Source organism: Macrosteles quadrilineatus, unplaced genomic scaffold (genome assembly GCF_028750875.1).
Source record: "Macrosteles quadrilineatus isolate MER2022 unplaced genomic scaffold, UCM_ALF_1.0 Scaffold_4__1_contigs__length_99947679, whole genome shotgun sequence".
Taxonomy (NCBI): domain Eukaryota; kingdom Metazoa; phylum Arthropoda; class Insecta; order Hemiptera; family Cicadellidae; genus Macrosteles; species Macrosteles quadrilineatus.
In genome coordinates this window covers 53,918,431-53,938,699 of record NW_026542597.1, presented here as the reverse complement: position 1 = coordinate 53,938,699, position 20,269 = coordinate 53,918,431, and the positions used below count along the sequence as shown (strand labels likewise).

At 35.0% G+C, this 20,269-nt stretch overlaps 1 protein-coding gene across 4 annotated transcripts in view; it reads right to left on the bottom strand.

The window, feature by feature from the left end:
- Positions 1 to 20,269, bottom strand: part of LOC128991411 (PHD and RING finger domain-containing protein 1-like) — a 91,347-nt gene that overhangs the window by 55,095 nt on the left and 15,983 nt on the right. For all 4 annotated transcript variants that reach the window (XM_054414258.1, XM_054414261.1, XM_054414259.1 and 1 more), the window contains exon 2: positions 2,926 to 3,067. In XM_054414258.1, the coding sequence (XP_054270233.1) occupies positions 2,926 to 3,057 (132 nt within the window). In that variant the 5' untranslated portion in view covers positions 3,058 to 3,067. The remainder of the gene's footprint in view (positions 1 to 2,925; positions 3,068 to 20,269) is intronic.

The window sequence follows — 20,269 nt, the reverse complement described above, 5'->3', positions numbered from 1 at the left end:
TCTTCCGCATCTAGGAAAACCCGGCATTAGCAGGGGGCCATAGATATGGCATGTTAGTCAATTAATGATTGATTTTTTCACACAGTTAAACACACATAAATACAGGGGGAGTTTCTACTGACTGTGTTAACTTCGCCAGTGGGTTCTACTCACTAAAAGGAACAAAAAAGTTCCTATAAACCCATGTCCGATTTTCGACCGTTTGGCTGTTTTGGGGGATTTTGTGTTTTTCTTATTTTATTAGACTTTGCTCCACAATTTATGTAATAAAAACTTAACCAATTACTTTAGAGAGTTATAGTTAAAATCATTGGAAAGAGTATTAAATTTGCTATAAATCAAAGGTTTCATTAAACAATTATACCATTACATAGTCCACGTTATATCCAAAATAAAGTAAAAATGTCATTAAATTAATTAATTACGATAACTTTCATGAGCCTCCTTTGATACATAAACCTGCATTTATGCAATGTTGAAATGCATAAAAAACTTGGCATTTTAATAATCTTTCAAATGATATGCTATTCAATACTATTATTGATATAAACCAGTGAGAAATTACTAATAAACTACAATAAAACACGGTTTACAGATTTTGTTTTTGCACAGTTTTACTGTTAATAATAATTACTGTATTCATCATGTTGGCATAATCTTGATTGGTAAAAGGCTCCATATTTTAATAAATGTTGAAAAACTCTTAATTGACTTGGAAATATATAGTTAAAACAGCAAATTACTCAACAAGGCATGTTCAAGTAGCTGAGTTATCTAGCTATAGATGACAAATCAATAAAAGCTGACTTAATCAAGCACAAGGTAAAACTAATTACACAGCATTTAAGAATCAAACACACTACATCTTTGAAAATGTAAAAAACCTTGAGCTTATACATTTTATTAATTCAGATAATTTTAATAAATATTTAAAAGTTAAAATAATGTACAAATTTTATCAGATAGTTCAATAAAATACATCATGGAGTATACAGTAATTATTATTAACAGTAAAACTGTGCAAAAACAAAATCTGTAAACCGTGTTTTATTGTAGTTTATTAGTAATTTCTCACTGGTTTATATCAATAATAGTATTGAATAGCATATCATTTGAAAGATTATTAAAATGCCAAGTTTTTTATGCATTTCAACATTGCATAAATGCAGGTTTATGTATCAAAGGAGGCCCATGAAAATTATCGTAATTAATTAATTTAATGACATTTTTACTTTATTTTGGTTATAACGTGGACTATGTAATGGTATAATTGTTGAATGAAACCTTTGATTTGTAGCAAATTTAATACTCTTTCCAATGATTTTAACTATAACTCTCTAAAGTAATTGGTTAAGTTTTTATTACATAAATTGTGGAGCAAAGTCTAATAAAATAAGAAAAACACAAAATCCCCCAAAACAGCCAAACGGTCGAAAATCGGACATGGGTTTATAGGAACTTTTTTGTTCCTTTTAGTGAGTAGAACCCACTGGCGAAGTTAACACAGTCAGTAGAAACTCACCCTGTATAGGACATGGTTACAAAATGCATTACAATTGTTGGCTATAGTTTCTGGCTGAGAGGCAGTATGGTAAAGCATGACACAAGTTTAATCCTACAGAAAAAACTTTTTAGTGTCACTCCTACTTCTAGTGTTGGTTATTATATTTAGCTAATTTCAACTTAAGGATTCAAACTTAATGTTGGATTTTAATATAGCTTATAGTATAAAAGAAACTGTACTGGATTTCATTCAAAGCAGAAAAAAACTAGGCAGTTTTTCTCACAGCTTAGCAGTATATTTTAGATTTACCATGTGTGTTAACATATCCATGGGTAAAAAGTCGTAAATTTAAGGAGAATAGCAGAATGTCTGGTACAATCCGCTATTCTTGGATCTCATTCCATTGAAATAATCCCTGTTAATCATAAATATAGTCCTGCAGAAAAATAGGGAGTACGGTCCTACAGACTAATCCAGTTATTATGGCCATCGTCGATCCACTCCTAGATTACTCCATTCCACATTCACCATGCAGTATGACTTTGATGGGGAATAGTCATGCTATTAACATTGCTGGAAACATCAAGTTTATTGTAATGCGGGTAGGGCCAACTAAAATGCGGCCATTGTGTAGGTGCTAAAGAATATTTGACTTATTTGACAACTTTTAAGCATTATTATACATTAGTATTTTGACAACAATTTGGATTTTGACTTAAAAAGTTAAAACTAGGATCAAAGTAAAAAAATCATGAGAAAAATTCAAGGAGTGATTCGCTGGCCTAATATTTTTTGGATGGCTAGATCGCCAAAACTGCTATTTTTTTAAATACATGGATGCTATGTAATACTTGGTGAATGTGGAATAAAGTATAGTTTCAGAACATTGTTGCTCTGTTTACAAATAAAAAAGATGCCAAGGAGTCATCACAACAAACAACAAATTAAACTTTGCTAGAGCCACATAAGCATTAAATCCAAAATTGGACGAAATAATTGTGTGTCCTGACAAATGAACATTAAAATCCAGAAACCAAACACTCAGCAGGTTACAGACCTGCTTTTTGCTACAAATAACCTGACAAAATGGAGCAATCATGATCCAAAACTATTCAATGGTATTCATAGTGGATTGATGATGATATTATGTATAACCTATATCATAGTCTTTGTGTCAATTCTAAGAGAAAAAATAAACTAGTTATTATAAAAATTTAAAATTATAAAAATTAACAAACAAATAACAAATAACCATGAAGTAAGCAACATAGCTACAAACACCGTGAACTATTACTCAACTAAGTTACCTCACTTATGACACTCTGTTCCAAATATTTCCAAAGGAATAGTTTGTTTCCCATTAATTAAACATGATACCATTACCTTGTTACGATCACCAGCTTGATTATCAAATAACTTACAAGCTGTTTCCGTGAGCGCTTGGTGACAGCCAACGGACTACTACTATCCGAGCTGTCTGAAGAACTTGCAGCTTTTAGTGGTCTTTTGCATCTTTTTTCAGTATTATTTGTGTTATCCGAATCATCACTCATTTCTCACCTACTGGAAAACATTTTAGATAAACTATTTTGTTCTAGGAAATAGACTAACTTGCTAGGAATTAAAACTAACAAGCATCACCATGAAAAACTACTGTACAAAACACCACCATTGGAAGAAAGTACCATTTCTTATAAAACCACATAAAGTCGCCATGGGAAATCAAAGTAAGATACCAAATGTTAAAGATAAGAAACCCAAACCAAGATTTATAATATTAAAATATGACTAACTTACGTGTAAATTAGTAACTTTAAATTATCTTTTGGAGATACAGCCTCTGGATCGTTATTGAACATAATTAAATCTAATAAAGACCACTGAGTACAGTTACACAAGTTATTGAATTATTCCACCGATTCAATGGTATTTAACACGTACCTACATTTTAAAACTTTTAAATACTAGGCAAGTCCTGTGGAACCAAACTTGGAACACAACTATTTCCGATTACAAAAATAAAAACATGAAAAACTACGCATGGAATGACGTTTTATTCAAAATGACATCCTCGACACTTGACATCCTCGGAAGGTCTGATCCCAAGAACCAGAGCATAGGAGAGTCATAATCAACGTCGAAAGTGTTTCAAACATTTTCATGAAACATGCAAATATAACCATGAAATAAAAATTGCAAACTTTAATTTGAAACTACTGTTTGCAACTGCTGTCTGCAATAAAAATTTGCAACTTTTTGTTTTGAAATTTTGCTGTAAAAGCGGCTTAAAGTTTGCTATCCACTTCTTTCGATGAACTACGTAATACTTGGTTTATTGAGGTTCTGGTTATTGGAACATACTACTTTTGATTTTTGTCAGAACATGGAGGTACGTGGGTGTACCTATCAGCTGATGTTACGAAGATCTAAATGTAAAATAAAGTTTACTGTAAAACTGTTCATTACTAAACTTTTTCAGTTTAGTGTTTTTACCTATGGCCAGTTTTTTAAACAAGCCTTTTCAATTCAGTTCTTAGAATTGAAGATTCACATTACAGTATTGCTTACTTACTTAACAGTAGGCCTATTGTTTTTTTTTTTTTTTTTTTTTTAATTTACAGTACAATTTTGGACAAATGAGGTTCAAGGATTAAGAGAAAAGAAGTAAAATTGTAATGCTTCGAACGTCAACTTATCAGCTGTTAAGACCAATTTAATTGATTAAACAATGAGCGAGTGTTTGGGACAATAAGTCGTTGCATCACAATCAGTGGCAATGAGAGGTTATATATGGAAACATAACCTCTATTAGATGTTATGGGTAGTGATTTTCAGTAATTAAAAACGGTTGTAGGTAAAGGATTGTAGTTGTTAGCCTCCGGATTGCCAAATAATATTAAAAAAGGTTCAAATACCTGCTATTAAGCAATCCAAATTTGTTGTTAGAACAACTAGTTTCGGTGTCTGTGTGACACCATCATCAGGCTGCACAAGGACAGTTTTCTTTCTTCATACGAAGAGCGTCATATTCCGCTGGACTCAAACTCCGCCGGGTTAGCGTCGTCTGTTTTCTTAACTGATCAGTTACCATAAATGTCTCGTGTTCGTGTTTGTGTCGTCTGTAAATGTTTATTTATTTTTCGTGTAAATATGACGCTCTTCGTATGAAGAAAGAAAACTGTCCTTGTGCAGCCTGATGATGGTGTCACACAGACACCGAAACTAGTTGTTCTAACAACAAATTTGGATTGCTTAATAGCAGGTATTTGAACCTTTTTTAATAGTAGGTAAAGGAGTGTATGCAACCCGCGTAGTTTGCTTTTAAGACACTCGTAGAAGTTTTAAAGGCTCGTACCTTAAATTTTATACTCATGTCTTAAAGACCTTACGTGATCTTGCGTAAACTACTATATATTAACTTACAAAGTAATAAGCACACTTAATGCAATGATTTGAGTTTTTATAATACCATTTAGTACCCTAGAGTATTTTTTTTTTTTTGCTAAAGACAGTATAATAAATTATGAGCTTTTTAAAATGAAATAAAATGCTTTGATGAGCTGTAGAACAACAAATATAAAATACTAGTGCACCTATTGCTCGAAATCGAGCAATTGCAAAGCATTACAGGTGTAATTTCAAAACGAATAACAGTCATAATTTCTGATGACTTAAAAGTTTCAACTTAATGATAATGTAATCAATCACTCCACACCAGTTATCGAAACTGAAAACTAACGCTTTTGTGTGAATCATGTGTTAAAAACGAACAGATGTAATGAATAAAAGTTATTCCTCTGATTAAGTAAACAAAATCTTTTCTTCATAAGAAATACATTGGGATTTTAATGGCCTGTGGGGCAAAGCCCGAGGACTTTTATTACAGGAATTGGTGAAAGGGGGCGTCATCAAAAAAATACTTAATTTTGACACATGGTTTGTAAAAATCCGTCCATTATTAACGGAGGAGTAGTGTTTTGTAGAAGTCGCCTTCACGTATTATATATAAGGACTAGTGTACCTGGCGCTTGAATTCGAGCAATCGCAAAGTATTACAGGCGTCATATTTCAAAACAAATAAAAGTCACGATATCCGATGACTTAAAAGAGTGAACTCAAATATAATGTAATCAATCACTCCACTCGAGTTATCGAAGCTGGAAACGAACTCACTCTGAAAACGAACGCTCACTCCACTTCAGTTATCGAAACTGAAAATGAACTCACTCTGAAAATGAATACTCTTGTGTGTTTAAACTATGAACAGCTGTAATCACAAGAAATACATTGGGATTTTGATGACCAGTGGGGCAAAGCTCGAAGACTTTTATTACAGGAATTGATGAAAGGCGGTGTCTACACAAAAAATACTTAATTTTGATACATCGTTTGTAAAAGTCTGTCCATTATTAACGGAGGAGTAATATTTTGTAGAAATCGCCTTCGCGTATATATAAGAATAAAAAATTTAAATTTTCTATTCCAGAATGCAATTTATGACTTAAAATTTGCATATTAAATACATTTTTACCCAACATTTAAGTTTTATTTTGTTCTTTCGGCAGCAAATTACTTTATTTGTTAATATACTCATAAATATATTTGAATTAGTGAAAATACTAGTCATTCCGTTTTGTATTGTGTAAGTTTTATGTGTTTTGGGGTATCTTACATCAAATCAAGTTTTGTATTATTTTACTTAACGCGCAAACAACTTCCGTTTTTTCCGCAAACAAAAAAAGACGTTTTTAATGCATGCGTTGCAGGTATAGAGCAGCATTTTTACTCTCTAAGGAGTAGAAAGCGGTTTTAGCCCCTAAGGAATAAAAATCAGCTGATGTCAACACAGTTGTAAATTTCGATTGAAAACAATAGTCCATGTATCAAAAGTATGCGTTGATTGTTTCATTGATATATAGTTAATTGTTGCCTTATTGTAAATAGTTTGATATATCGATAGTACAATGTACACTAACCCAATCGCAATAGACTAAATGATTGAATCCCTTACTAAACAGCTGCTTTTTACCAATAGCAAATTAATTTTTGAAAACAAGTTAGAGTAGTTTTGAGAGGTTATCCGTATATGACAATTACTTTAGTTTTGTAACGTAGTTTGTTCGACAAAAAATATAATTCAAAAACACATGGGCAAAAAGTGTCTTTTTCAACCCTAGCTAATTTTCCGACCTCAGCTACACCTCGATCGTAAAACTTGAACTCGGGTCGAAATAGTCACTTTAGGCCCTAGTGATGAAATATACTCCTTACTTAATTTCAACTCAAAACATTTATTAAACTATAAGATCATGTCTATTTTTTTATAAGATTAATTAAATTATCAAAACTTGGATTTATTGTTGAATATTAGAACAGAACAGGTATGGATCATAAACATAAACAAATTGCGTAACTGCCCTAAATGCTATACTGTACTAATAACATTAACATATTGTTTGACAGTTCCATTTAAGTAATGTTAAATAATGTTTACTTTTGGGTCAGCAACATAAATTGTTAATTTTAATGATCCATACCGGTTCTGTTACAATATTCGTGGATTTATATTTACTTTCCCCAACCGTTTGGATTTTTACAAGGTTTGCAGTGTTTACTTTATCCATGACGACCAACTAACTCCGTCTGTTAACAATTCTTGACGTCCAACAATCAGTGGAACGTCCAAGAATTACACAAAATTACAAAATTGTACGAATATTCATTGTCAATTCCAACAATATCGAAGATGTTATCTTCAAGTACTACTTCTCCACGTTAGATAGGCCTACCCTCACTCCTTCGAGAACCTTCGAACGGTAGGAATACTTTGCCTCTCCTTTCAGAAAGCTGTCAAAAACCTCCACTTGGCATTTAAAGACTGAATGATCAGATCAAAGCTGCCAGATAACTGATGCCAATACAATTAACATAATATAGTTGCGCAATTGTATGCACATTTTTCTCTACCACTAACATACGGAACCATAGAGCATCTTCAAAGTCGGACCTAGCGAAGAATTCACTAGACAATATACACGCACCATCAGGTGTAATGGCCTACAACCTCACGCTGCAGCAAACACATAAGAAACTGTAAAACTTTTCATCTGCCAACTAAAAAATTCTACAACTAACATCCAAGAGGAGCAGTCCAACGGAAAAACTGCTAACTGATATCTCAATGAGGAGCATAAGGCCATTAGAAATTCCAGTTTTATATTTCTTTGAAGGTCCCAAAGGATCTAGAAAAACATTCATCTACCAAACACTCTATGCCATATTTTACGAGGAAATAAGTTAAATCAATTAACTGTAAATATAGTTAATAAATATAGTGTTTTATCTTAGTTGTTCTTTGCTGACGTAAGAAAACTTATCAGTTCATTTAACCACAATTTAGCAAAAGTTTAAAACTTTTTTTTAATCAAGTTTGATTTACTGTTATGATATATAAGACTAAGCACTATTTTTTTTTCAATAGTAAAATATAAACTTATTTGTTCCGATATGCAATTACCATAGAACAGGAGGCTTAATATTCCTTGATTGCATCTAAATTGTATCCAACAGCACATTTGTGGTATTTCCGCATGATCACGGTACAGATAAGATCATATCCTGTGAAAATAGTAACTTTGTCATCTTATTTTTCGATCACGAGCACATTGTACAATTACAGAAACATAATGATCATCTCTCACAACTTCGGCGACATTAAAAAGTTTCAGCGAGTGCTCTAACTTTGCAGACATCTTTCATCACATTAATGATTTAATACGATTCCTGTCCTTAACAAATCCTGAAAGTATTTTAGCCCCATCCGAAGAAAATGGTTACAAATGTCCAGTTAATTGCCAATTTCTTGGATGGATTCCCTCTAAGTTGCCAGTTTTTTTGTTGAACCCGCAAAAAGTTAATCTGCCAGTAGCAGAGCTGGTGGGATGAGACCCACATTAATCTTTTAAACAGTCTATAAGATTGCTTGGTAGGTACTGAATAAGCCCTGTTTACACGGGGCGAGTTTACAAGCTACATGCCGGCTTTTTTACACACAGCTCGTAAAATAGCTCAGTGTGAACAACGAACTCGCTCAAAAGCTGCTTTAAAAAAAAAAAAAACACTCTGGAAAAAGTTGACTCTGCAGCTACTTTACACGCCAACTCGCTAGCCTTAGGGCGAGAGCATGTAAAATAGCCCAGTGTGAACACAGTTGCTTGTGCTTGCGCACTTGAAGATGTCGGAGGAGTTGGTTCTAGCGTGAGTTGTAGTTGTAGCAAAAGTGATTAAAAATGAATTGATTAGGCGGCAAAATGAGAAACGGCAAAGGAGGAAAGTGTGGATGAGACAGTGGGTAGGAAGACGTACGGATTATGGTGCATCAAACACATTAAGTTACTTTATTTTGCATTTCAGTATTTTTCATCTATGTTCCCTAACAATTTATTTTCTCCAATTAAACCAACAGCTGCTTAAAAAACGTATCCCTCAGCGATTTATTGGCATAGTTTTTATCTTCGATATGTTCAACAAGGCTGGTCACTTTTGGTAGGCCTACCTACAATAGACAATAGACAATAGACAATTAATTGACACGTTTAAGAATACCGATATGTTTGCCATAGTTTACTTCATTTAAATGTGCGCAAACACCAATATAAACAGCAAGATTTAACAATATTAAAACACACCCAAGTGGTCTGGAAGCCAGCTACTGGAAGAGCGAGTGGAAAAAGTATCATGTGAAAGAATACAAGCGTACTGGCCGACTCGCCGGATTCTTACACGCTGACGTGTGGGCTTTAGACTACTATTACCAGATGGGAGTACTTTAATCCAAATATAAGTGAAGGATGTTTGAAGAATGAAGTGAGAAACTAAGATAAGCTGTATCTTTAGCTATGACCATTTATTCAAAGCCCAATTTTGAGCAAAGTGGAGTTCAGTTTTGAACCACTGTAAAGCTACTATTGACCTATTTTAAGAGCGTTCCGCTACCGTTTGATTACGAGGTGAGCGCTTTTATCAGCAACCAAACTTTTGCATACACAAGAATAAGGATGAAGAAAATCTATTCACAATAGATAGAAGCTGACAGGGAGGGTGATTACTCTGTAAATTATTTTACGCCACACTACATTATTTTGACGAACTTCCCACGCAAGTCCATTTAGTCCAGAAAACAGCTGTTTGCCACCAGCTTATTCAAATGGGGTTTCATTGCATACTACTGTACTGCAATGAGTTTTACCGGACACCAATCAGCTGATTATACTGTATTTAGGTGGCAATGAGTGGTTATAAGCAAAAACATAAATAGGTTATGACTAGTGATTTTTAGTCCTTTAGTTGGTGGAAATATATAAGGATTTGTACAGATTTAGTAGTATGGCGTAAACTATCGTACATAACTCGTTCAAAATGTGTTTTCCGGACTCGTATGGTAATCCCATACTCGACTTCGTCTCGCACGGGAACGACATCACTCGTCCGGTTAACACTATTCAGGACTAGTAACGTAATATACTATAACAACAAAGAGTACATTTTTTTTTAATTTGTCTGGGCCGATACCAACACTAAAAAATAATGAAGTTGTCTACAATGTTAACCTCAAAGGCAGATTATTTAGTTAATAATAATGCCTACATATAATGGAAATGAATCACATTAATCAATGAAAAGAACTTGTATGGTTATTATTTATTGTCACAAACCCATGTTATAGTTGCCTATTTCTTTATCTCAAAACTAATTAGATCTATAAATTTTCTTTTGAGTAATTTATACATCCGATGTTTACCTTTCTGTAATCATAGTTTCTTTACATAGTAACAACATTAAACTTTAAACGAGGGGAACCGTGTGAAAATTGTGCAGTTTTAAGGTCCAAACCTTGATTCTAAGCCAAATGAATCCAGTTTAATACCCGTTTACCTTTTCAAGATTATGTTTGTTTATAACAGTTATTAGGTGAAAAGGACTACTAATTTAAAATCAATTTGTTAAATAATGTTCCACACTATAAAGAGTGATTTACCTACCTCAAGCAGATTACAGTTATCAAAAAAGTAGCCCATTTCAAATAAATTTTCAAAAACTGTTTGGTCTCTTGTCTATAATTTGATTGTTGTTAAATATTGAACTAAACAAACAGCTGTTAAACTACAATTCACATTTAGGCTTGTCGCACACTACGGCAGACCAGCTCAGGCAGATCAGGTCAGACCGCTCAGGTCCGGCAGTTTTCCCACACACTACGTCCGGTCAGTCCGCTCAGCTCAGCCGTTTTTTGAGCGCCAACCTCAGTCAGTAGTCGACAGACAGCGGCATTGGCTGCATGTATGCTTTGTGTCTTCTTGTTCAGTGCGATGCGATTGTGCGATGGGTTCTAGTAGTAGTGATGAAGAAACTGCTATAGTAGCATTAGCACTTGCTGCGGAAGAGGACGAGAAGGCCCAAAAAACCAGGAGAAAAAGGAGGAAATTTTGGGTGCACAGTATTAATGTCGCACGGGATAGTGAGGGAGAGTATCATACTCTTTTCCCAAGATTAAAAAATGACAACGTAAGATTCTTTAGATATTTTCGTATGAGTTACGAAAAGTTTTTGGAGCTGCTACAACACTGGTTCACTGGCCGCGGGCCGGCGTCTCGTTCCGGCAAAAATTGCTCGCTGACCGAAAAGTGCCGGAGACGGTCTGACCGGACTGAACTGAGCGGTCTGACCTGACGTAGTGTGCGGCTCTACATTTGAATACATGGCTTCCGAATTTTGCCGGAACGGTCTGACCTGATCTGCCTGAGCTGGTCTGCCGTAGTGTGCGACAAGCCTTAACCGTTATAAAGAAAATCGGTCAGCATAGCTGGATGTTTGAAAATGGACTCTAGAAGTAGTTTAAACTTAAGGGGGGGGGGAAGCCCAGAGGAAATTACCTTTTTAATTTACCATTTGCAGGTGCGCTAGATCATACGTTAAGTTGGATGGCTGGAAAAGGGATGTAACGGAGAAAACATCTATTGTGTTACCTAAGATGTGATTGTGTTATTATAAATAAGATGTTTCTAGGCAGACTGTTGACTTGTGGATAGTAAAGTACTGTAGACACCCCATCTATATATACCAGCTGTGCAGCAGATTATTATTTAATTTTCTTTTTTACACAATTGCGAAGTTGTGTCAAGTGCGTGCAGATGTAAGAATCGAGTGCAATTATTCGCGATTTAGCAGATTATTTATTCAAAAAAGAACAGACAAAAAGAGCCTTACAGACATGTTACAGTCTAAAATTCTATTTTATCCCTTAGGTTTTGTGACTTTGATAGTTGATGTAACATTAAAAAAATACTATTGTTTAGAATTTGATGTTCTTTTAGTTTCGCTTGATCAAAAAGTTGGTGTGAATTCAAGAAGGATTCATCGGCACACTATGAGGATGGCTTAATTTAGCTACATTCATTTGTTTTCTAAAACTGGCAATAACCTTAAGATGAGGAGGACAAATCTAGTTCTATCTAAAGATATAACTCAACCTCAACTTTGTAATATCCCACACTCCAGACCTCTTCACCTCAGGTGTAGTTCAAATCATTTGTTGAGGCTTATCTTTGCCTCTCAACAGGCATTTATGAATTAGCAATAAATTGTTCTCTTGCTCTCTTCACTCAAACCCCTTAAACCTCGATCCTTAAAAAAAACAACCTTCTGCTGTAACAAACAACAAATGACCGTCTACGTTTATTATGACCCATTTCATGATAAATCTGCATTTACTATCCCTATGCCAGAGGTATTTTTTGGAACTGTCACTCTTGCAAATCCACTACACTAACACCACATTTTTTGCAGAGTAACTTTACTCTCTTGGATAGCCTCAAGAGACCATTTCTTCAGTTTTACAAACTCATCTCTCAAACTTTTCTCAATTGTTTCCACACATTTTTTTTCTCCAATAAACCCAATATCATCCAAAAATTAAAAAAATTATCTACATAGGTGTTTCCCCATCCATCTGGGAAAACAAAAGTCATACTTTTAGAGCTTTTTTGCCTAGCTTTTTAACATATAGTGTGTGTTCATTTAAGAGTGCCTAATGTGATTTACACAAGTTTTACTTGAACACAGGAGGATTCAGAGAGCACTTAGGCCTGGCGCACACGGTCGATTTTTCGATCGGCCGATTTTTTCAAAAATAAATCGCCCTTGATTTACGTCTAGGCGCACACGTGGCGATTTTTTAGTCGAGAAATTGATTTTTTTGAGTGCGTTTAAGCTATCCTAAAATGGACTTTGTTGAATTAACCTGTGTTTGTGCTCTTCTAATTAGACCAAAGAAAAAAAGAAGACAACTTAAATATTTGGTTCATCCGATAGTAAGTCAGAGACTTTTAAATTGACAGTTTTATAAACTATACACTTTACGTGATGACAGAAAAAAGTTCTTTAATTACTATAGAATGTATGTTGAAAGTTTCAGTTTTTATTATAACAGCTGTGGCCTTTTTGGCAAAGAAAACAACACAACTCACACTGAAGTTCATTGACTAATGTGGAGAACAAAAAGCGACTGGCCGATTTTTAAGTCGATCGTGTGCGCGGACTGATAACAACCTGTACGTTACAGATTTTTGGGCGACAATCACCTCGCCTACGAATCTGTGGCAAAACCCAGATTTTTAAATCGGCGCAATTCTCAATCGCCTGTGTGCGCGCTTCCATTCAAATACATGATGCACAGATCGGCCGATGAAATAGTCGCCTCAAAATAATCGCTCGTGTGCGCCTAGCCTTATGGGTCATTTAGGCCTGATTTCGTCAAACACTTACACCACCATTATACCTTGCTCTAACTGCAGTTAGCCTGTAACGGATGAAATCAAATTTCACCACTGGTTGGAGCTAGTTTAGACTAACTTATCGTTAAAGAATTAATTGCCCCATTTTGACCGGTTAACTTCTGTAATCTTTTGTTAAGTAAATATCAGCTGGGAGCATTTTGTTTTGTTTACAAATGCTCTAGTTGTGCTGACCCAAAGTAGCACAAATAGCACAGTAGTTTGTGCTGATTTTATGCTCTAGTTCACTCTTTGGCCTGACAGTAGGAGAACTGGAACCAGAATTTTTATCCATGCCTATATCTTCATATATGCCTATTATAATTTTGGGTACTCCCACTTCTGTTTTAATCCCTTCTACTGTTTCGTAGTCAACATTTTTAACTAGAACCTTTGCTCTCGGAGTTTGTAGAAATGCTGGCGAATAGCTTGCCCAATCCCCATTTATCAGAACCTATAAAACAGAGGATACCTTGCTTAACGTATATTTGGAGAAATCGGGCCTTAGTTGGTAAGAAAAGAAGGGAGGTTTACGACATACCCTTAGACCCCAGACTAACCAGATTCTCCTTCACAAAGCCATTAAGGACCTTCCTTTCATCATGGGATGTCCGGAGAGAATATTCTTTCACGCAGGGTCGGCCTGAGAGTGAATTTCTACCCGTGCAAGTTGCTATTTCGGCACCCCCTCCCACCCAAAAAAATACACTCTGTGTATAAATCATTCACTGATTTATCCATACAAATTAATAACACGTGAAATTTCTATTTAAAGTACGTCTAAATATTTGTATGGTTATGCAATATATAGATGAATCTTTCCTTATTACGATTTGTTCCTCCAAGACTAGCTAGTTATGATTTGTCGACTTTTTTATATAGTTTGAGTTGTCGTTATCTCTGCTTTTCTTCAAGAATTTGTCCTTTTTGAAATGTTGGCCCCTGCATTTCAAACAGCTTGCAGAGCTCATGGGTCAGCCCCAAATACAGTTCCAAGGTCAAAGACAGGACAGGAGCTAGAGAACACATAGTACAGAAGGGGTAAACTTTTGTCTTCCCCCTGGAGTGCGTCCAACTGTGTTCCAGGCTGAGATCACAATCTGATATGAGCCTCAAGGACATCAACATATAGTTTCCAGACAGCCTTAGGCATTGATTGCACTTGTTTCCTGCGAGTTCCAGGTGGTCTGGAACTGCCTCACAACAGTAAATGCTCTGGGCAAGTGCAACATGGTAATGCTATGTTGGGTCCCTGGACACTCAGTACAGAAGAGATCGAGGTGGCTGACAAGCTGGCGAATGTGGCATTCTCTAAAGACTTTGTAGGACTACGTCCTTTATGTGGGATTTCTTGTGGGCATGCATGCCAGTCCATCATAGGCTCAAGAGCAGATTGGCAAGGCTTCAGCTTCACAGGGTTAACAAGCATTCTCCATCCTTGTCTCAGACAGTTTCCTCCAACGCTCTAAAACTAAACAGGAGGCAACAAAAGACAGATCACAGGAATGATCTGCGTCATGCCTACCTGAAGAGGCATCTACATCACTCAAGGGTCCACGTTACAGACCCAGCACACAACGCATGCAGGAAATGTTGCCAGTCTGAGGAGACTCAGACCATTTACTTTATGACTGTCCAGCTTTGAATAAGATGAGGGAAAGAACATTTAAAATGAAATATTGAGAGTAGAAATAGTCAAAACCAGAAATTGCAAAACTCAAACCCGAAACCGAAACTTAAAAATTGAATCCCGAATCTCGAATCTCAAAACATAAAAGCGAAACTTGTTTAGTTACCTGGTCAAGGTTGCTAAAAATACAGGTCATGATAACATTTTCATTATGAAATCATAACCATACAAAAAAATATACCCCCCCCCCCCCCCCCCCAGCAAACCTGCAGACTAAGAGAATTTTACCTGGCTGGATTTCTACTACAACATTCCCTAAAAATTGTCAGATTTATTTTCTATTTAAATAACATTAATTTTAGTAAGTACTTAGGTTTTCTGTTACAGGGAAGATATTGGGGTTTTTTTATTGCAATGTTAATAGCTTAGTATGAATATGTTGCGACTAGTCCTACTATCACAAAGTGATAATCATTTCCACTATAATAAGCAATTCCCTAACTAAGTCAAAGGAAGACTTGATTAATAGTGATTTGAATAATAGATTGAATTGTTTTGAATATTGTAGTTTGTAATTAATTGTGAAGTAAATCAACTTCTACAATCCAGGTGGTCCAACCAAATGAGAAACATGAAATCATCCCTTAATTTTGATGGCTGGTAAAATCATTGTGAATTGTAGAGTTAACATGAACTTTGTACATGACAGGAAAATCGGAAATAGCTATTGGATTTTGACAACCTCCAAGAAAAAGCCCATAGCCCATGAATTAACCCATTGGCCTATGAATATTTAGGTGCCCTCCCTGCAGTCACTGAGTTAGCCGATTAAAATTAGCCAAAATGCAGGGTTTTCTTTATAAATTCACAAAACATTTATTTTTGAGGTTACAAGATAGTAAGTTATGTTTATTTACTCTAAATGAAATTGCCTTCAATAATAATTATTTTTAAATAGGTCTATAGCCTAATAAAAATTTTGTTAAAAACCCAAAAAAAAAAAAAATAAATAAATAAATTTATATTTTCTGAAAGCATGACAATTTTACTTACCTAAAATTCCAATATAGGCCTATATATATATATATAGGCTACAATCGTTTGGATAAAGGGCTACTATAATAAATATTAACAAAAGCATACCAACTCAGTACCCTGAAATTATTTTTTTATTTTTTAAATTTTTTAAGTTTAATTTTTTATTTTAAAGGTACGGAAGAAGAATCAAGAAGACTTTTAATCTATCTCAACTCCTTTTTAAACACAATTCAATTCTCCCAAGAGATACAAGAGAACAAAATAAATTTCCTAGACGTGACGATTTCAAAGGAAAATAGATCTCATAACTTTGAAATTTATAGAAAAAAAACTACAAGTGACTGCATAATACCAGCAGACTCAAACCACCCGTGGGAACAAAAGATGTCTACATTCTACGCATTAACAAATAGGTCGATCAATATCCCAATGAACAAATCTAGTTTCATAAAAGAAAAGAATCCTTATATACTAGGTGGCGTTCGCAGAGCCATCCACAAAATTGAGCGGAGTCATCGAGGGTTCATATTATATTGTTTTTGTCATACTGCAGTAAAAAAAGTCGTCTATGCGTGCGGGTCTAAAGTAGCATTTTTACTCTCTAGGGAGTAAAAATAGTTTTTAGCCTCTATGGAGTAAAAATCAGTTGTTGTCAACTCAGTTGTAAATTTGAATTGTAAACAATTGCATGTATCTAAAATATGTATCGATTCGTGCTTCGTAATCATTTTAACCTACACAGTCTACAGTCACTTCCATAGCATTTTAGTATTGCAGATACATTAATCCATTCCCACACTCAACAATGCTCACCTTTACTACTTCCTTCACCACCCCCTACGTTGTAGACCTGTTCCCCTCTCTTCCCATAGCATTTTAGGATTGCAGATACATTGATGTAATTGCCAAAGACAGTTCCCACACTCTGCACTGCTAGCCTTACTAATTGCTTCACATTTCCTACGTCATAGACCTGTTTCCTTCCTTTCTCATAGCATTTAAGATTACAGACACATTTACAGTATCTAACTGCCAAAACGGTTCCCCCACTCTGCACTGCCAGCCTTTAATACTTCCTTCACCACGTCCTCCGTCGTGGGTCCTGTTTCCTTCCCTTCTCATCGCATTTTAGGATTGAAGATACATGCCACAGACGATTCTCACACTATGCTCATACTTTACTATTTCCTAAGCCACTTCCTACGTCGTGGACCTTTTTTCATCACTTTCCATATCATTTTAGTATTTTAGATACGTTAATCTAATTGCCACAAACATTCCCCACACTCCGCACTGCTACCCTTTACTACTTCTTTCGCCATTTCCTATGTCGTGGGCATGCTTCCATCCCTTCTCATGGCATTTCAGCTTTGCAGATACATTAATGTAACTGCTACAAATGGTTTCCAGCTCCCCCATTCCACACTGCTCACCTAACTACTTCCTTCACCTCTTCCTACGTCGCGGACCTGCTTCCCTCTCTTCCCATAGCAATCTAAGATTGTAGATACCTTAACCTAATCATCATAAACAGTTCCCACACTCCGGACAGCTCGCCTTGACATCCTCTACTACATCCTTCACCACTTCCTACATCACGAACCTGTTTTCCTCCCTTCCCATAGCATTTTAGGATTGCAGATACCTTAATCCAATCGTCACAAACAGTTCCCACAGTCCGGACTGCTTGCTTTTACTACTTCCTTCACCACTTCCTACGTCACGGACCTGTTTTCCTCCCTTTCCGTAGCATTTTAGGATTGCAGTTACCTTAATCTAATCGTCATAAACAGTTTCCACACTCCGGACAGCTCACCTTGACTACTTCCTTCACCACCTCCTACGTCGCGGACCTGTTTTCTTCCCTTCCAATAGCATTTTAGGATTGCAGATACCTTAATCTAATCGTCATAAACAGTTCCCACACTCCGGACAGCTTGCCTCGACTACTTACTTCACCACTTCCTACGTCACAGACCTGTTTCCTTCCCTTCCCATAGCATCATAGGATTGCAAATACCTTAATCTAATGTTGTTCAAAGGTTTATTGGTGATTTAAAAGTGTTGGTGAGTCAACATTAACTCACCATCACCAACAATGAACTTCAAACAAAGAACTTAATCTAATGTTCATAAACAGTTCCCACGCCCCGAACAGCTTGCCTTTACTACTTCCTTCACCACTTCCCACGTCACGGACCTGTTTCCTTCCCTTCCAATAGCATTTTAGGATTGCAGATGCCTCAATCTAATCGTCACAAACAGTTCCCACAGTACGGACTGCTTGCCTTTACTACTTCCTTCACCACTTCCCACGTCACAGACCTGTTTTCATCCCTTCCCATAGCGTCATAGGATTGCAGATGCCTTAATCTAATCGTCATAAACAGTTCCCACACTCCGTACAGCTCGCCTTGACAACTTCCTTCACTACTTCCTACGTCGTGGACCTGTTTTGACCCCTTTCCATAGAATTTTAGGATTGCAGATACCTTCATCTAATCGTCATAAACAGTTTCCACACTCCAGACTGCTTGTAATGAAAGTAAAACCCAGATTAATTGTAATCAGAATAAAGGGTTTTATTCATCTGAAAATTGAGCTATGAACAATAATGGAATATAAACAAAGATGAGTATTTACTAATAATGACAGTAAACATATTAAATAACTAGCTGTTGTACCCGGCTTTGCAACGGGAAGAGGACACAAAATAGAAACATTTTGATCTTTACATCTGTTGCATATATAATATATAGTTACACATCCACCAACGCTTTTAGAAACAAAATTCAACTTTTATGGCCTGAATAGAAACGTTTAAGTTATGACTTTTAAATCTAGTAAGTAGTGGATACCACCATTTTCGGTTTGATTAATTTTAAAAATCTTGTGTAGGCTGATATGAGAAAAACTGACCAAACCGTTGAATAAAACTTTCACATACACGATTTACCTTCATCTCCCTTAGTTACATATCTTTTTTCTTTATTTTTGACATTTTAAATTTCAATTTTGAAGTTGCAAAAATACTAATTTTTAAATTTAAATAAACCTTTTTTTAATTTCACTCTTTTTTATATTAAATCACAAATCCTTCCATCTTCAGTTTCTTCACTCAGAATAAATCATTAGCAAAACTAAGTCAGCTGTTATAATCTTTAGAAATATTGTTGTGCCTTACCAATAGTCTTTTGAAATATTAAAGAAACTATATCTGTACTATAAAAAATGTTAAAATAATAATTTAGCATTAACGACAGCACACAAAACTAATATGATTATCAAAGCATCAAGGACCAAGGACAAAAAAATGTAATAGCAAATGCAGTATATGTTTCATTGCATCTCTGATTCTACTCTACAAAAATATCAACAAACAACTTAATATCATACCAGTTCTTTTAATCAGTTCCATCGTCTATTGCCTTTACATTTTCACACTTACCATTAAGTAAATATAGTAACAGATATTTCATTGATTTTTGAAACAAAAGAACACTGTGTACTGCTTAGTTTTATTATATTTTCCTTGGTTTAATTTAATCAGTAATGTGACAAAACACAAATAATAAATTTATCAAATAAAGTAAATGTGAACTGAAAGCTATGTTAAGATAAAATAAGAGTATTTTTATCAACGATATACAATTTAGTTATTGATGATATTATTTAGTTTAATTTAAGCATAGGTTTAGCAAAACACACTAACTAAATTTACCTAAACATACATATAAAAAAATGTGATGTGAAAGTTATGTTAAGTTAATCTAACACATGTTAAGCAGTTCAAATTTATTTAAAGTAGACTCCAAATTCATATAAAACATCTATACATTGTAATTTTCTTATTGTTTCCATGAAAATATATCAATAACATTATTTTCATAACACTTAGGACACCTTAAAAATCTAAAGTAGAGCCTGAGTTGATGCAGCAATGCTTTTAGAATATTTTTTTAATTCTATAATCATTGACATAGTTTTTGAATAAATGATCTTTGATAAATTTCTAGATTAAATAAACCAACTACATAATTGTATGAACTATTATATTAAATTTCATTAGATCAGCTGTCGTAAAATGTGAAATATGCAATTTGGCAGTTCTTCTTGTTTACATTGAAATGTCAAAGCAAATGTAAACATTGTGAGTATTCTCATTGCAGCCATGGAGACCAATCAATATTTACTTTTAAAATCCTCAACTCAGAACTTTTAAAGCCAAAGGGGCAAAGCCCACGGTCAGTATCGAAGTGTGAATAG